The sequence below is a fragment of the Apodemus sylvaticus genome, chromosome 7 (assembly GCF_947179515.1).
Source record: "Apodemus sylvaticus chromosome 7, mApoSyl1.1, whole genome shotgun sequence".
NCBI lineage: Eukaryota > Metazoa > Chordata > Mammalia > Rodentia > Muridae > Apodemus > Apodemus sylvaticus.
The window spans coordinates 127,419,867-127,437,873 of record NC_067478.1 but is presented as its reverse complement, the minus strand read 5'-3'; the positions used below and the strand labels follow the sequence as shown (position 1 = coordinate 127,437,873).

The window sequence follows — 18,007 nt, the reverse complement described above, 5'->3', positions numbered from 1 at the left end:
CTGACACCAAAACCACACAAAGATCCAACAAAGAAAGAGAACTTCAGACCAATTTCCCTTATGAACATCGATGCAAAAATACTCAATAAAATTCTTGCCAACCGAATCCAAGAACACATCAAAACGATCATCCACCATGATCAAGTAGGCTTTTCCCCAGGGATGCACTGTTGGTTCAATATATGGAAATCCATCAATGCAATCCACTACATAAACAAACTCAAAGAAAAAAAACCACATGGTCACTTCATTGGATGCTGAAAAAGCATTTGACAAAATTCAGCATCCTTTCATGCTTAAAGTCTTGGAAAGAACAGGAATTCAAGGCCCATACCTAAACATAGTTAAAGCAATATACAGCAAACCGGTAGCCATCATCAAACTAAATGGAGAGAAACTTGAAGCAATCCCACTAAAATCAGGGACTATACAGGGCTGCCCCCTTTCTCCTTATCTTTTCAATATTGTACTTGAGGTACTAGCTCATGCAATTAGACAACATAAGGAGGTCAAAGGAATACAAATTGGAAAGGAAGAAGTCAAACTATCATTATTTGCAGATGATATGATAGTCTACCTAAGTGACTCAAAAAACCCCACTAGAGACTTCCTATAGCTGATAAACAACTTCAGCAAAGTGGCAGGTTATAAAATCAACTCAAGCAAATCAGTGGCCTTCCTATACTCAAAGGATAAGAAGGCTGAGAAAGAAATTATGGAAATGGCACCCTTCACAATAGCTACAAATAGTATAAAGTACCTTGGGGTGACTCTTAACAAACAAGTGAAAGATCTGTATGACAAGAACTTCAAGACTCTGAAGAAGGAAATAGAAGAAGACTTCAAAAATGGAAAAACCTTCCATGCTCATGGATCGACAGGATTAATATAATTAAAATGCCAAAAGCAATCTACAGATTCAACGCAATACCCATCAAAATCCAAACTCAATTCTTTATAGAGTTAGAAAGAGCAATTCTCAAATTCATCTGGAATAACAAAAAACCCAGGATAGCTAAAACTATTCTCAACAACAAAAGAAATTCTTGGGGAATCAGTATCCCTGACCTCAAGCAACACTACAGAGCAATAGTGTTAAAAACCCCATGGTATTGGTACAGTGACAGGCAGGCAGATCAATGGAATAGGACTGAAGATCCAGAAATGAACCCACATACCTATGGCCACTTGATCCTTGACAAAGTGGCTGAAAACATCCAACTCAAAAAATATAACCTTTTCAACAAATGGTGCTGGTTCAACTGGAGGTCAGCATGCAGAAAAATGGGAATTGATCCATCCTTGTGTCCTTGTACTAAGCTCAACTCCAAATGGATCAAGGACCTCCACATAAAGCCAGACACTCTGAAGCTAATAGAAAAGAAACTGGGGAAGACCCTTGAGGACATCGGTACAGGGAGAAAGTTCCTGAACAGAACACCAATAGCATATGCTCTAAGATCAAGAATTGACAAATGGGACCTCATAAAATTACAAAGTTTCTGTAAGGCAAAGGACACCGTCAAAAGGACAAATCGGCAATCAACAAATTGTGAAAAGATCGTCACCAACCCTACATCAGATAGAGGGCTAATATCCAATATATACAAAGAACTCAAGAAGTTAGACCCCAGAAAACCAAATAACCCTACTAAAAATGGGGTACAGAGTTAAACAAAGAATTTTCACCTGAAGAACTTTGGATGGCTGAGAAGCATCTTAAAAAATGCTCAACTTCATTAGTCTTTAGGGAAATGCAAATCAAAACAACCTGAGATTTCACCTTACCCCAGTCAGAATGGCTAAGATTAAAAATTCAGGAGACAGCAGGTGTTGGCGAGGATGTGGAGAAAGAGGAACACTCCTCCACTGCTAGTGGGGTTGCAAATTGGTACAACCACTCTTGAAATCAGTCTGGCGGTTCCTCAGAAAACTGGGTAACTCACTTCCGGAAGATCCTGCTATACTACTCCTGGGCATATACCCAGAGGATTCCCCAGCATGTAATAAGGATACATGCTCCACTATGTTCATAGAAGCCCTATTTATAATAGCCAGAAGTTGGAAAGAACCTAGGTATTCCTCAACAGAAGAATGGATGCAAAAAATGTGGTATATATACACAATGGAGTACTATTCAGCCATTAGAAACAATGAATTCATGAAATTCTTAGGCAAATGGATGGAGCTGGAGAACATCATACTAAGTGAGGTAACCTAGTCTCAAAAGATCAATCATGGTATGCACTCACTAATAAGTGGATATTATCCTAGAAAACTGGAATACCCAAAACATAATCCACACATCAAATGATCTACAAGAAGAATGGAGGAGTGGCCCCTTGTTCTGGAAGGACTCAGTGTAGCAGTATAGGGCAAAACCAGAACAGGGAAGTGGGAAGGGGTTGGATGGGAGAACAGGGGGAGCGAAGGGGGCTTATGGGACTTTCAGGGAGTGGGGGGCCAGAAAAGGGGAAATCATTTGAAAGGTAAATAAAAAATATATCGAATTAAAAAAGTACAAAAAAAATAAGAAAAGAAATATATGACCCTGTTAAGTAGTCAATAATTATTTAGAAAAGCCTTGCATTATTTGGATTCCTCTTGTTCTGGTTTTTGTAAGTGAGAGGCACCAGCTGAAGGACGATTTGTAGAGACAGGGAGAAGTGAAGGCATCTGTTTACCATATCTCTATCACACTGTGGCTCTGTCCGGGCAGCCCTCTCATACAGTAATAGTTTATCTTGTGCTTTGGGTAAAGCTCACTTTCCTTCCCCTCCCTTTTCAGGCTAGTTAAGGTAAGGACTTCTGTGATCTAGAGCTTCATTTTCACCATGAGTGGGGTACACCTGTCTGAGGGGTATTTCCAGAGAGGCTGAAATAAGGGAAGATCCACCTTAAATGCTGATGGTACCTTTCCATAGCTCGGTGTCCTATCCACCTTAAATGCAAATGGTACCTTTTCATAGATTGGTGTCCTATCCACCTTAAATGCTGATGGTGCCTTTCCATAGACTGTTGTCCTATCCACCTTAAATGCTGATGGTGCCTTTCCATAGACTGTTGTCCTATCCACCTTAAATGCTGATGGTGCCTTTCCATAGATTGGTGTCCTATCCACCTTAAATGCTGATGGTGCCTTTCCATAGACTGGTGTCCTATCCACCTTAAATGCTGATGGTGCCTTTCCATAGACTGGTGTCCTATCCACCTTAAATGCTGATGGTGCCTTTCCATAGACTGGTGTCCTATCCACCTTAAATGCTGATGGTGCCTTTCCATAGATTGGTGTCCTATCCACCTTAAATGCTGATGGTGCCTTTCCATAGATTGGTGTCCTATCCACCTTAAATGCTGATGGTGCCTTTCCATAGACTGGTGTCCTATCCACCTTAAATGCTGATGGTGCCTTTCCATAGACTGTTGTCCTATCCACCTTAAATGCTGATGGTGCCTTTCCATAGATTGGTGTCCTATCCACCTTAAATGCTGATGGTGCCTTTCCATAGATTGGTGTCCTATCCACCTTAAATGCTGATGGTGCCTTTCCATAGATTGGTGTCCTCTCCACCTTAAATGCTGATGGTGCCTTTCCATAGACTGCTGTCCTATCCACCTTAAATGCTGATGGTACCTTTCCATAGACTGTTGTCCTATCCACCTTAAATGCTGATGGTGCCTTTCCATAGACTGTTGTCCTCTCCACCTTAAATGCTGATGGTGCCTTTCCATAGACTGCTGTCCTATCCACCTTAAATGCTGATGGTGCCTTTCCATAGACTGTTGTCCTATCCACCTTAAATGCTGATGGTGCCTTTCCATAGACTGCTGTCCTATCCACCTTAAATGCTGATGGTGCCTTTCCATAGACTGTTGTCCTCTCCACCTTAAATGCTGATGGTGCCTTTCCATAGACTGGTGTCCTATCCACCTTAAATGCTGATGGTGCCTTTCCATAGACTGGTGTCCTATTCACCTTAAATGCTGATGGTGCCTTTCCATAGACTGGTGTCCTATCCACCTTAAATGCTGATGGTGCCTTTCCATAGATTGGTGTCCTGGACTGAAACAAAAGAGTGCTGAACACCAGCATCACCCTGATGAGATGTTACTGGCTGCCTCAAGTCTGATGCCATGACTTCAAGCCAGAGTTTCTCTGTGTAGCCCTGAGTGTTTTAGAACTCACTCTGTAGACCAGGCTGGCCTCTAACCCAGAGATCTGCCTACCATTGCCTCCTGAGTGCTGGGATTAAAGGTGTGCACTGCTGCTACTACTACCCAGCTGACAGCATCCCACTCCCCCTTTTTAAAAATAAGCCCAAATAGACAGATTTGTCACAGTGATGAGAAGAGTAACCAAGGCAACATGGGCTGCTGTCAGTCTCGGTCTATGCTTTCCTTGCTGGCTCTCTAGATCTGCTTGTATGTCTGAGAGTGGACGCTCATGGATTCCCCCCTTGAGTGTGTCATTTGATTTTCTGCAAGGATCCCAACTATGTTTATAAATAGATATAAAAACATCAGCAGGTTTCCCACACACCAGCCATGACTACCAAGCAGTACAGAAAGATGACTCAGATGCTTGCCAATCTTTCCCATTGCGTAGGTATATGCAATTGTATAATACATGTGGATTTATTTATATGCCTCTATTTTCTCTTGTTCACCAGATTTCTGTATTATATTCCTTAGTAATATGCTAGCAAGTCCTAGTGGAAAACATAAATTAGTATGGAACAGAAAAATTAGAAGTGCCCAAAGTATGATGCACATCAAAATCCTGAAAGACTAAATATTATAAAAAGAACAAATTTTAAAATTACGTTATAATGAAATGTCCATAAAACCTCATTAGTTTTCAGAGTGCTTTTGGAAGTTGATTGTGATTTTAAAGTTCGTTTCAAGAATAAACAAGTCAGAGCAGCTAATAAAAACTGAAGTTCATTTGAAGAAGAAGCAAATATGGAGAGATAATAAAATTTTATAAATGAGTTTTAGCATACAAGCATTTGACACACTAGGTATTTAACAAAACAGTGTGATATTAGCCTAAGGATTTAGAGGCAAATGGGACAGAATAACCTCTGAAGGTGTTCTTGGTTTCTTCTGTGTATGTTTGATTTGATTTTAAAAAGTCACTGCAAGCAATTGGGTGAAAGAATCTTGAAAAAATCTTGTATTAAAGTGATTTTAATGCATATTTAGATGCTAAATCTGGCAGAGTCTATTAAAATTTAGAGGAAAATCTCAAAATGTACTTCTAATGTGGAGACACAGGATGATTTTTGAACTTAAAAGGAATAGTAAATATTCTTATAGGAAAACACATTACTGAAATGTACAGATTTTATTTTATTATTGTTTATCTTGTGTTACATAATAAAAAAAACATAAAAGACTAGTGGAAAATGTTGGAGAATATTCATAGTCTGAGTCCATAATCTACTAGGTAAAGACTTCTACACATTCATACACAATAATAAAATTGATCAATATGGTTCATAAATCTACCCAGAAATCAATAGAATAAAGTAAATAAAAGAATTTCTCTTTATCTTGACAAAGGCAAAGGAGAATCAACAGAGTTCTGAAGAGCAGTCATAGAAGCTGTCCCCTTTACCATCTTCCCCTGTGTCCTCTGGTGGAATGGAGGTCACCTTGGATTAACTTTTCTTAAAGGCCTTTTGACAATGTCTTATCTTTAGATGTGAGGGTTTCACAAGATATCCCATCTGCACAGACTCACGCAGGTCACCGGAGGTTCTTACAGCAGTCTAGCTGAAGTCACTCATGTAAGTTCCTGGGAAGTCAGTGCTAGCCTGGCTTGTTCAGAAGCCTTTACCTGTATGCAGGGCCTCAGGATAGATCTGAACTGGCTGACTAAGCTTTGGGTTTTATGTGTCTTCAAGTTCAAGAGTTTATTTCCCACTGTTTGGCTTCTGATTGGATATGACTGTAAATTGATATGACAATAAATTGTACTATTCCTAATCACTGCTTTAGATTTCAGAAAGTCAAACTCTCTCAGCACAGGCAAAAAAAAGGTGTAGCTTATAAATGGACACATTAAACAGACCAGGAGTCATTATTTTAAAGGATATAGGTCAAGAAATTAATTTTGTTGAATAGTAAGGTAAAACAATTGCAGCCTCAAGCTCCAAATGGATTATTTACTACAGCCCATGCTAGGAATAATCCACCTCCAGGACCCAGCTCTGCTCTGAAGTCAAGAGGGAGCACTGGATGAGAAAGCATTCCTTAGCATTCATATCACAACTGTGTGAGTCAGATGAGAAAACAAAGGAGGACTCACATAGGTGGTGGTGTTCACTTGATCTTCAAACTAAGTCACTGTATTGCTTCTCTTTAAAAAATATTTATTTATTGATTAAAATGTATTTATGTTTCAAGTGTTATCCTCTTCCCCAGTTCCCACTCTCCCAGAATATCTCCCCTATACTATCCCCCTCCTCTTGTTTCTATGAGGGTGTTCCAACACCCACCCACCATATTCCCATCACCCTGACCTCGATTTCCCTATACTGGGGCATCTATTGAACCTTCATAGGGCTAAGGACCTCTCCTCCCACTGATGTCTGACAAAACATTCCTCTGCTACATATGCAACTTGAGCCATGGGTCCCTCCATGTGTACTCCTTGGTTGGTGGTTTAGTCCATGGGAATTCTGGGGTGTCTGGTTGGTTGATATTGTTGTTCTTCATATGGGCTTACAAACCCCTTCATATCCTTCAGTCCTTTCTCTAACTCCTCCATTAGGGATCCTGCACTCAGTGCAATGGTTGGTTGCGAGCACCTGCCTCTGTATTTGTAAGGGTCTGGTAGGGTCTTTCAGGAGACAGCCATATCAGGTTCCTTTCAGCAAGCCTTTCTTAGAATCCACAATAGTGCTAGAGTTTAGTGACTGTATCTGTCCCCAGGTGGGACAGTCTCTGGATGGTCTTTCCTTCAGTCTCTGCTCTGTACTTTGCCTCCATATTTGTTTCAATGAGTATTTTGTTCCCCTTTCTAAGGACTGAAGCACCCACACTTTGGTCTTCCTTCTTCTTGAGCTTCATGTGGTCTGTGAATTGTATCTGGGGTATTTGGAGCTTTTGGGCTAAAATCCACTTATCAGTGAGTGCATACCATGTTTGTTCTTTTGTGATTGGGTTACCTCATTCAGGATGATATTTTCTAGTTCCATCAATTTGCCTAAGAATTTTGTGAACTCATTGTTTGTAATAGCTGAATAGTACTCCATTGTGTAAATATACCACATTTTCTGTATCTATTCCTCTGTTGAAGGACATCTGGGTTCTTTCCAGCTTCTGGCTATGAACATAGTGGAGCATGTGTCCTGGTTATATGTTGAAGAATCTTTTGGGTATATGCTCAGGAGTGGTATAGTTGGGTCCTCGGGTAATATTTTGTTCAATTTTCTGAGGAACTGCTAGACTAATTTTCAGAGTGGTTGTAGCAGCTTGCAATCCCACCAACAATGAAGGAGTGTTCCTCTTTCTCCATATCTTCTCCAGCATCTGCTGTCACCTGCGTTTTTTTTTATCTTAGCTATTCTGACCGTCTCCATACCTATTCAATATAGTACTCGAAATCCAAGCCAGAGCAATTAGACAAAAAAAGGAGGTCAAAGGGATAGAAATTGGAAAGGAAAAGGTCAAAATATCACTATTTGCAGATGATATGATAGTACGCTTAAGTGACCCCAAAAACTCCACCAGAGTACTTCTACAGCTGATAAACAACATCAGCAAAGTGGCAGGTTATAAAATCAACTCAAGCAAATCAGTAGACTTCCTATACTCAAAGGATAAACAGGCTGAGAAAGAAATTAAGGAAATGATAGCCACAAACAATATGAAGTATCTTAGTGTGACTCTAACCAAACAAGTGAAAGATCTGTATGACAAGAACTTCAAGTCTCTGAAGAAAGAAGAAGATCTCAGAAGATGGAAAGATCTCCCATGCTCATGGATGGGCAGGATTAATATAGTAAAAATGGCCATTTTGCCAAAAGCAATATACAGATTCAATGTAATCCTCATCAAAATTCCAACTCAATTCTTCATAAAGTTAGAAAGAGCAATTCTAAAATTCATTTGGAATAACAAAAAACCCAGAATATCCAAAACTATTCTCAACAATAGAAGAACTTTTGGGGGGAATCAGCATTCCTGACCTCAAGAAGTACTTCAGAGCAATAGTGTTAAAACCTTTCATGGTATTGATACAGTGACAGACAGGTAGATCAATGGAATAAAATCAAAGACCAAGAAATGAACTCATACACTATGGTCACTTGATGATGACAAAGGAGCTAAAATTATTCAGTGGAAAACAGACAGCATTTTCAAAAAATGGTGCTGGTTCAACTGGGGGTCAACATGTAGAAGAATGCAAATTGATCCATTCTTATCTCCCTATACAAAACTCAAGTCCAAGTGTATCAAGGACCTCCATATAAAACCAGATACACTGAATGTAACAGCAGAGAAGATGGGGGAAAGTCTCAAACACATGGACACAGAGAAAAAGTTCTGAACAGAACACCAATGGCTTATGGTCTAACATCAATATTCGACAAATGGGATCTCATAAAATTGCAAAGCTTCTGTAAAGCAAAGGACACTGTCAGCAGGACAAAATAGCACCCAACAGACTGGGAAAAGATCTTTGCCAATCCTACATCTGATAGAGGGCTAATATCCAGAATATAGAAAGAAATCAAGAAGTTTGACTCCATGGAACCATATTGCCTCTTCAGGCCCCGTGATATCCAATCACTTACCAAAGGCAGGATTGATGTCTTTGTAAAAGAGGCACCAGGAAGCTCTATTTCCCTTTCCTCTAAGTGAAGCTGGCAAGATTCCTCAGAGGTCCAGGAAGAAGATAGGCTTTTCCTCCTGTGCTTTCCTTTTGCTATGGTAAACACCATAAAATCACCTTGAGATGGAAAGGATTTATTTGGCTGTCTAGATTATAGTCTATTACTGAAGAAACCCAAGGCAGGAGATGAAGTCCTGACCATGGAGGAGTCTGGTAACCGGTCTGGTAGGTGTGAGAATGAGAGTCTCATATTGCTTGATTAACATTTATAAAGGACCATTAGTAGGCTCATTTCTTATTACTTAAGCAATGTTTTCAAATCTCATTTTGAAAAACCATTTTGTTTCACTTTAAAGTATGTGTATATGTATGGGTCTGTGTGTGGGTTTGTGCTTATAAGTGCTGCAGTTATAGGCTGTTGTGAGCTACCTGATATAGGGTGTAGGTGCTGGGAACAGAACTGAAGCTCTCTCTCAGTGCAGTAAATGTGCTTTAAACTGCTGATCTATCTCTTCAGTGCCCCACTGTATATTTAAAACAACTATAGAACAGATATTTTTAATCTTCAAAGTCTAACTTCTGAATCTACTCTTCAAGTGGGTCAGAGACAATGTGTTTGTCAGAGCCATTAACTGGCTTAGTGGCTTCTGATAATCCAACATTTTGCTGCTTTCCTAGTGAGACGCTACAGGTGTTCCTTTCTTCTCCTAGATGTCTTTGTTTCACTCCTGACTTTCTTTCTTTTTCCTTTGTCATAAAACTGCACTTAACAAGTCACAAAAAAGCCATGCATGTGTGCTTACGTGTGTGTGTGTATGTATGTGTGTGTGTGTGTGTGTGTGTAAAGCATTCCATTTCCACATAACTTCTCTCAAATTAATTTGAGATGTCTATGAAGCATCTATCTGGAAATGGTTTTACAGGGGAGAGGCAGGAATGGAAAGCAGTAATTTGGAAGCTCTTCACATCATTTGGAGGATGGTTGAAGCTGCGGAACTGATGAGCCTGCCTGGACTCAGGTCTCAGAAGATGCCTGGACCACTTGGGGAAACATTTACAGGTTTGGAGAGGAGGAAGATCCCGAGGGTGGCATTAACTGTCTATAAATTGCTCAGTCATATAGCCATCCGTATAGTATTGATGGTATTGGATTATCATTAAAATGACATTTCCAGGTCCTGTAGGGAACATCTGCCAGCCTCTATCATTGATGCTTTTGCAAGACTACAACAGCATTTAGTGAGCAACTGATAGGAGTTCAAAGTCAACAGCAACGTAAAAAAGAATGGTATTGAGGTGCGGTATGGAAAACAGTTGAGACCTCTTAACTTCTAAGATGGGTACAAACTTTCTATCAGAATGGAGAGCTTCTCTATAGAATTAGGTTGATCATTCTTTTCTCATCATACTACTGCTTTGAATTTGTTAGAATTTAAAATAGCAACACATTTCATTAGCATAGTGTTGTGGTCTCCCTGAGATGTCAGGATTGGTTCTGATGGGATGATAATTGAATGTGGAAAGGTCCCTGGAGCCTGTCTGGTGAGAGGCCAGCAGGGAAATGTGGGTGGATTCTATCTGTTTGGACTGTCTCTCATTTTGTTAAGGGTTGGTCAGGACAGTGCACAGAATAGAGTCCAATAGACTCTCTCAGTGTTCTGCTCCATCTGGCCATACCCACCCCACCCCCCATTTCACATGCTGTCTTCTTTAGGTAAGAGCAGCCAAATCAGTGATCTCTGGATTCAACTAAGAGAACTTGTCCTGGTGTTTAAGATTGAGAACAGTCAAGAGACATCAATCTTTGGCCTCCACAGACACATACATAGGCAGACACATAGGCTTACATATTTCCACATGCATATGAACATGTATACACATACCACAACCACACATACCACATGCAGAAATATTGTAGCATACAGAAGTTTCATTTTATTGGGATTGGATACAGGAAAAGATTTTAGACTTAAAATAACTGTCTTTTAAACTATTACTTAGAAATGCTTTACTTAAAAATTTTAAAGTAGACTCTGGCCAGAAAAGAGGTAGGCTGACTACAGATCTTCACCTCTCCTCTCCCTCCATTCTTCCAGGTCTAATACCCATTTCCATCCCCAGTGCTGCAGGAGAACACCTCCAACAGCCCCACCCCACTTTATCTGTGGTAGACCCCACAGATTATCTCCTTTTAACTTGGCTCACCCAGCTGCAGCAGGCACTCCCTGGGAACACACAAGCCCCTGGGGCAAGGAAGCAGGTAGGCTATATCTTTGCCTCTCCTTCTGCTCCTCCCAGCCAAGTCCCCCAGTCTTGGCGGACCACCCACCGAGGCCTTTCTTCTTGACCACCGCCATCTCTAGTAGAGCACATAGGTCTTATACTCCCCACATCCATCCCCTATTCATTGCTTTATTTCCACAACCCCAATCGAGCAGGCACTTACTGCAAATGCACAGGCTACTCCAGCTAGGGAAGCAAGTAGGCTGACTGCAAATCTTCACCTCTCTCTCCATTCCTCAAATCCAGTTGCACAGTCTCATCTCAAATACTGCAGCCAAACACCTGTGATGGTCTCACCCCCCCACCGCATCTTTGGTAGAGTCCACAGATATACCTCTTACCTCCTTTCCCCCACTGGTTTCTTTATTCTACCACTCAACTCTAGCAGAATCTCATTGGGAACCCATAGACCTTTCAGGCCAGAAAAATAGGTAGGTTAATTATAGGTCTTTATTCTTCCTCTCCCTCCATTTCGTCAAGTCCAAGCCCCCAGTTTCATACCTGGGTCTGTAGCAGACTGTGGCCTCTCTATATTCTCTGCCACCATTTCTATATCTTAAGCAGATCCTGTTTTCTCTTTTGGGAAGCTCGTCCATTGCCTTCACCTTCATTCTCAAGTCTCAGGTATCACTATGCAGAAACACATTTTACCTGAACCCCTGGAACCCTCACCTATAATAGTAACAGAAGATTTTCCTATAGGTAACACACAATTGCCACACTCTCCTAAGAACCAGAGAGGAATGTAAACCAAGGAACAAAACAGAAACCTAACAAGCCAAGACCAGATATTATCACCTTGAATCACACTCTTCCCAATCCAGATACATAGACACCAGTGTAAAAACACAGTCAATAACAGCCAGGAGAATATGTCTCTACTAGAGGCCAGGAGCCTACCACAGCAGGCCCTAGGTATTGCAACATCACAGAAGCACAAGAAAAAGACCATTTAAAAGCCTTTATGTTACAGGTTCTTTAAGAGGAAATGAATCTCTTAAAGAAATTCAGGAATACACAAACAAAAATAGAAGGGAATGAGTAAAACAGATCAATACCTGAAAGTGGAAATAGAATTAACAAAGAAAATCCAAGATGAGGGAAATCTGACCTAGAAGGGAAAAAGTTAGTAACTTGAACAGGAACAACAGAGGCAGGCTTCACCAACAAAATGCAAGAGATGGAAGAGATGGTGTCAGGCATTGAAGACATACAAGCAATAGATACCTTGGTCAAAGAAAATGTTAAATCTAAAAATATCCTGGCACAAAATATCCAGGAAATATTGGCTACCATAAAAAAGACAAAATAGTAGATTAATAGGAATAGGGGAAGGAAAAGAAACACAGGTCAAAGGCCCAGAAAATATTTTCAATAAAATTATAGAAGAAATGTTCCCTAAGCTAAAGAAGGAGAACCATATCCAAGTACGAGACACATATAGAGTGCCAAATAGACTAGACCAGAAAATAAATTTTCCTTGGCATGTAATAATCAAAACACCAAACATAAAGAACAGAGAAAGAATATTAAAAGTTACAAGGAAAAAGTGCAAATAACATATAATGTCAGACCTATTAAAATTATATCTGACTTTCCAATGGAGACCTTAAAAGAGAGAAGAGTCTAGACAGATGTCTTGCAAATTCTAGGAGAGTACAGATACCAGCCCAGATTAACCCAAGAAAACTTTTAGTCACTATAGGTGGAGAAAATTAGACATTCAATGAGAAAACCAAATTTAACCAATAGTTATCTATTAATTCAGACCTCTAAAAAGTGCTAGAAGTTATCCTAATGAGGATAACTACATCTAAGAAAGTATAGGAAATAAATAGTCTTAGGCCAGCAAAGTCAAAGGAAGGCACACACACACACACACATACACACACATACACACACACACACAGACCCCAACACCACCACAACCAGCAACAACAGCAATACAACATGAATCATTAATTATTGGCCATTGATAGCTCTTAAGATCAATGGTCTCAATTCCCCAGCACAAAGACACAGACTAACAGATACAAAGACAGGATGCCTCCTTCTGCTTTATTCAAGAAATCTACCTTAACATCAAGGACAGAATAAGGGGTTAAAAACAGATATTCCAAGCAAATGGACCCCAGAAATAAGCTGTGTAGCCATTTAGTACCTGATAAAATAGACTTCAAACCAAATCTAATCAGAAGAGGTAGTGAAGAACACAATATATTCATCGAAGTAAAACTCACCAAGAGGACATTGCAATTTTTAACATCTGTGCTCTCAACACAGGGGCACCCTAGTTCATAAAAGAATCACTTCAATAGATTAAGTCACATATTGTTGTTTACACACTGAGACTGGAGGACTTCATTACTCCACTATCATCAATAGACAGGTTGTCCAGACAAAAACTAAACAGAGAAATGCTAGAGCTAAACTAACTGAGTGTAACATATTTACAGAATATTTAACCCAAACACAAAAGAATATAATTGACCATATATGTGGACACAAAACACATCTCAACAGATGCAAGAAAATCAAAGCAATAGTCTACATCGTATCAGACCACCATGGATTACAGCTGGAAATCAACAGCAACACCAGAAAGCTTACAAACTCATGGGAACTGAACAGCACTTTACTGAATGAAGATGAATAATAACACAATTAAGAAATAAATAAAGACTGTCTAGAGTTAAATGAAAGTGAATACACAATATATTTGAACTTATAAAACAAAATGACTACAGTTCTATGATGCAAGTTCATAGCGTCAAGTGTGTACCAAAAAAATTGAAGGCATCTCATACTATCAACTTAGCCGTTACCTGAACACACTAGAACAAAAAAGAAATCATACTCAAAGGACAGATGGTAAGAAATAGTCTAACTTAGAACTAAAATTAATAAAATAGAAACAAAAACAAAACAAAAACTGAAGCAATACAAAGAAACAAAGAGGTGGTTGTTCAAGAAAAAAAATCAGTAGGATTGATAACTCCTTCTACAAATTAACTAAAAGGTGAAGAGAGAACATAGAAATTTAAAAATATTAGAGACAAAGGGGATGTAACAAGAGATATGGAGACTCATATGGACATACTTTAAAAACCTGTACTGTAACAAATTTAAAAACACAAAGGAAATGGATAATTTTCTTGATATATACCATGTATTAAAGTTAAATCAAGAACAGATAAACTATTTAAATAGATTCATAACTTCCAGTAAAACTCTCTGTACCAAACCAAACCAAACCAAACCAAACAATCCAACTAACTAAAAACTAAAAAAACCAAAAAACCAAAAAACCAAAAACAACAACAACAACAACAACAACAACAACAACAAAACCAAAACCCAACCTAGCAAACAAAAAATTCCTGAGGGCCAGATGGTTTTAGTGGAGAATTCTGCAGGACTTTCAAAGAAGAGGTAATGTCAATATGCCTTAAATTATTCCACAAAATAGAAACAGAAGGGATGTTGTTCAGTTCTTTTTATGAAGTTATAGTTACCCTGTAACCCAAATTACATAAAGACCGCACAAAGAAAGGGGACTACAGAACAATTTCTCTTATGAACACAGAAGCAAAAAACACAATAAAATACTTGCAAACCTAACTCACAGTAAAAAAGATCACCCACCATGATTAAATAGGCTTCATCCCAGAGTTGTAGGTGTGGTTCATTATAAGAAAATCAATAAATGTAATCTATGATATAAATAAACTGAAAGCAACACCCCCCACACACATGGTCATCTCATTAGATGCAGAAGAGAGGCCTTTGACAAAATCCAACATCTATTCATGATAAAAAAATCCTAAAGAGACCAGGGATACAAAAGACATACTTCAACATAATAAAGACAATTTACAGAAAGTCCATAACTAACATCAACTTAAATGGAGAGAAACTCAAATCAGTTGCACTAAAATCAGGAAACAACGCAAGGATGTTCACTCTCTTCACATCTGTTCAATAGAATACTTGAAGTCTTAGCCAGAGCAGTATAGCAACTGAAGGAGAGCCAGGGGCAATAAACTGAAAAGGAAGAGGTCACAATTTGCAGATGATGTGAGAGTGTATATAAGTGACCCTGAAATTTCCATCGGGGAACCTTCTAGCTGATAACCACTTCAGCAATGTAGCAACACACAAAATTAACTAACAAAAATCAGTAGCCCTCAAATATACAAATAACAAATGGACCGAGGAAAAAAAATCAGGAAAACATCATCTTTCTTTTTTATTATTACTATTTTTATATACTCCATATTTTATTCCCCACCCTGCCAATCCCCTGACTGTTCCACATCGCATATCTCCTCCCCTCCCCCTGTCTCCACGTGGATGTCCCTAACCCCAACCCTATCTGACAATGTCTTGGTGAGAGACACTCCAACTAATTTTATATCATTTGAGGCATAGGGTTGCCTCAAATGATAGTTAGTTGGAGTGTCTCTAACCAAGCATGTGAAAGACTTGTATGATAGAAACCTTCAAGCCATTGAAGAAAGAAATTGAAGAAGATATTAGAAGATGGACAGCTTTCCCATGCTCATGAATTGATAGGATTCAGATAGTAAAACATAAAAAACTTAAGAAACTAGATCTCAAAGAACAAACGACATCAAAAAACAAATAATCCAATTAAAAACAGAGTAGAGATCTAAACAGAGAATTCTCAATAGAGGAAACTCAAATGTTTAACAACCTTAGTCATCAAGGAAATGAAAACCAGTACTTCTTTGAAATTTCATCTTCCATTTGTCAGAATGGCTAAGATCAACAAAACAAATGCATGTCATGCTGCTGAGGACTGTTGGTGGCAGTGCAAACTTGTATAGCAGCCACTATAGGAATCAGGATGTAGGTTTCCTAGGAAGATGGAAATTAATCTGTTTCAAGATCCAGCTATACCACTCTTGGGTATGTCATTTAGGCATAACCCAAATGACACTTTATCAGCTGTAGAAGTTCTCTGGTGGAATTTCTGGTGTCACTTAAGTATACTACCATATCATCTGCAAATAGTGGTATTTTGACTTCTTCCTTTCCAGTTTATATCCCTTTGACTCCAGTTTGTTGTCTAATTGCTCTAGCTAGAACTTCATGTACTATATTGAAAAGATATGGAGAGAGAGGGCAGCCTTGTCTAGTACCTGATTTTAGTGGGATTGCTTCAAGCTTCTTTCCATTTAGTTTGATGTTGGCTTCTGGTTTACTGTATATTGCTTTTACTGTGTTTAGACATGGCCCTGAATTCCTGATCTTTCCAAGATTTTTATGATGCAGTGGTGTTGAATTTTGTTAAATGCTTGTCCAGCATCTAATGAGATTATCATGTGATTTTTTTCCTTTGAGTTTGTTTATATAGTGTATTACACTGATGGATTTCCATATATTGAACCATCCCTGCATCCCTGAAATGAAGACTAATTGATCTTGGTGAATCATCATTTTGATGTGTTCAACTCAGTTTGCAAGAATTTAATTGAGTATTTTTGTAATGATATTCATAAGGAAAATTGCTCTGATGTTCTCTTTCTATGTTGGTTCTTTGTGTGGTTTAGGTATAAGTGTAATTGTGGTTTCATAGAACAAATTGGATAGTGTTACTTCTGTTTCTATTTGTGGAATAGTTTGAAGAGTATTATTAGGTCTTCATTGACGGTCTGATAGAATTCTGCACTAACCCTTCTGGTCCTGGGGTTTTTTTTGGTTGGGAGACTTTTAATGACTGCTTCTTTTTCTTTAGGGGTTATGGGACTGTTTAAATGGCTTATCTGATCCTGATTTAACTTTGGTACCTGGTATCTCTCTAGAAAATTGTCCACTTCGTCAAGACTTTCCAGTTGTGTTGAGTATAGGCTTTTGAAGTAGGATCTGATGATTTTTTAAAATTTCCTCAGTTTCTGTTATGTCTCCCTTTTCAGTGCTTAATATTTCTTTAAATGCTTCTCAATCGTTTGAGATTCCTCTGCTGAGAATCTCTGTTTACCTCTGTAGTCCATTTTACAGTTGGGTTATTTGGTTTGTTGCAGTCTAACTTCTTGAGTTCTTAATAGATGTTGGTTATTAGCCCTTTGTCAGGTGTAGTGTTGGTGAGGATCCTTTCCCAATCTACAGGCTGCCATTTTATCCTATTAGCAGTGTCCTTTGCCTCACAGAAGCCTTTCATTTTCATGAGGTCCCATTTATCAATTGTTGATCTTAGAGCCTGAGTCATTGGTATTGTTTTTAGGAAATTGTCTCTTTTGCCAATTCATTCAATGCTATTTCCACTTTCTCTTTTATTATATTTAGTGTATCCAGTTTTATGTTGATGTCCCTGATCCACTTGGACCTAAATTTTGTGCAGGGAGATACATATGGATCTATTTGTATTCTTCTACATGAAGATATCCTGTTAGATCAGCACCATTTGTTGGAGATGCTTTTTTTTTTCATTCTGAATTGAATACCTGCTGAAACAGTGAAAGTTAATATTCTCCATTCAAGTGACACTGGCTAATCAACCACTCCAAGGCAGGATTCATTCTTAGGAGTAGTTGACCAACATAAAATGTACTTCCCAGGTTTTTGTGTGGTTATATGTAGTTTCAGTTTTGTCTTTCTTTTGGGGTGTGGTTTTATTTTATTTTCTTGTTGCATTGGGTTTTTGTTTGTTTTCTGAGAAAGCACTTAAATTTGGGTGAGTGGAGAGGTGGAGAGTGTCTGTAAGGACTTGAGGGAGCAAAAGAATATGATCAAAGTGTGTTTATATTTGAAAATTTTTGAAATAAAATAAAGTATATAAAAGATAAGGAATTAAAAATGATTTTTAAAGTACATATATTGTGCATAATAAGCTCACTCTGATGAATTTTCAAGAAT

At 38.7% G+C, this 18,007-nt stretch overlaps 1 protein-coding gene across 1 annotated transcript; it reads right to left on the bottom strand.

Annotated features, from left to right (window-relative positions):
• Positions 1-2,815: 2,815 nt before the first annotated feature.
• Positions 2,816-4,093, bottom strand: LOC127689855 (uncharacterized). Its single transcript, XM_052189414.1, has one exon. It carries the CDS (start codon positions 4,091-4,093, stop codon positions 2,816-2,818), a length of 1,278 nt encoding a protein of 425 aa, XP_052045374.1.
• Positions 4,094-18,007: the final 13,914 nt, after the last annotated feature.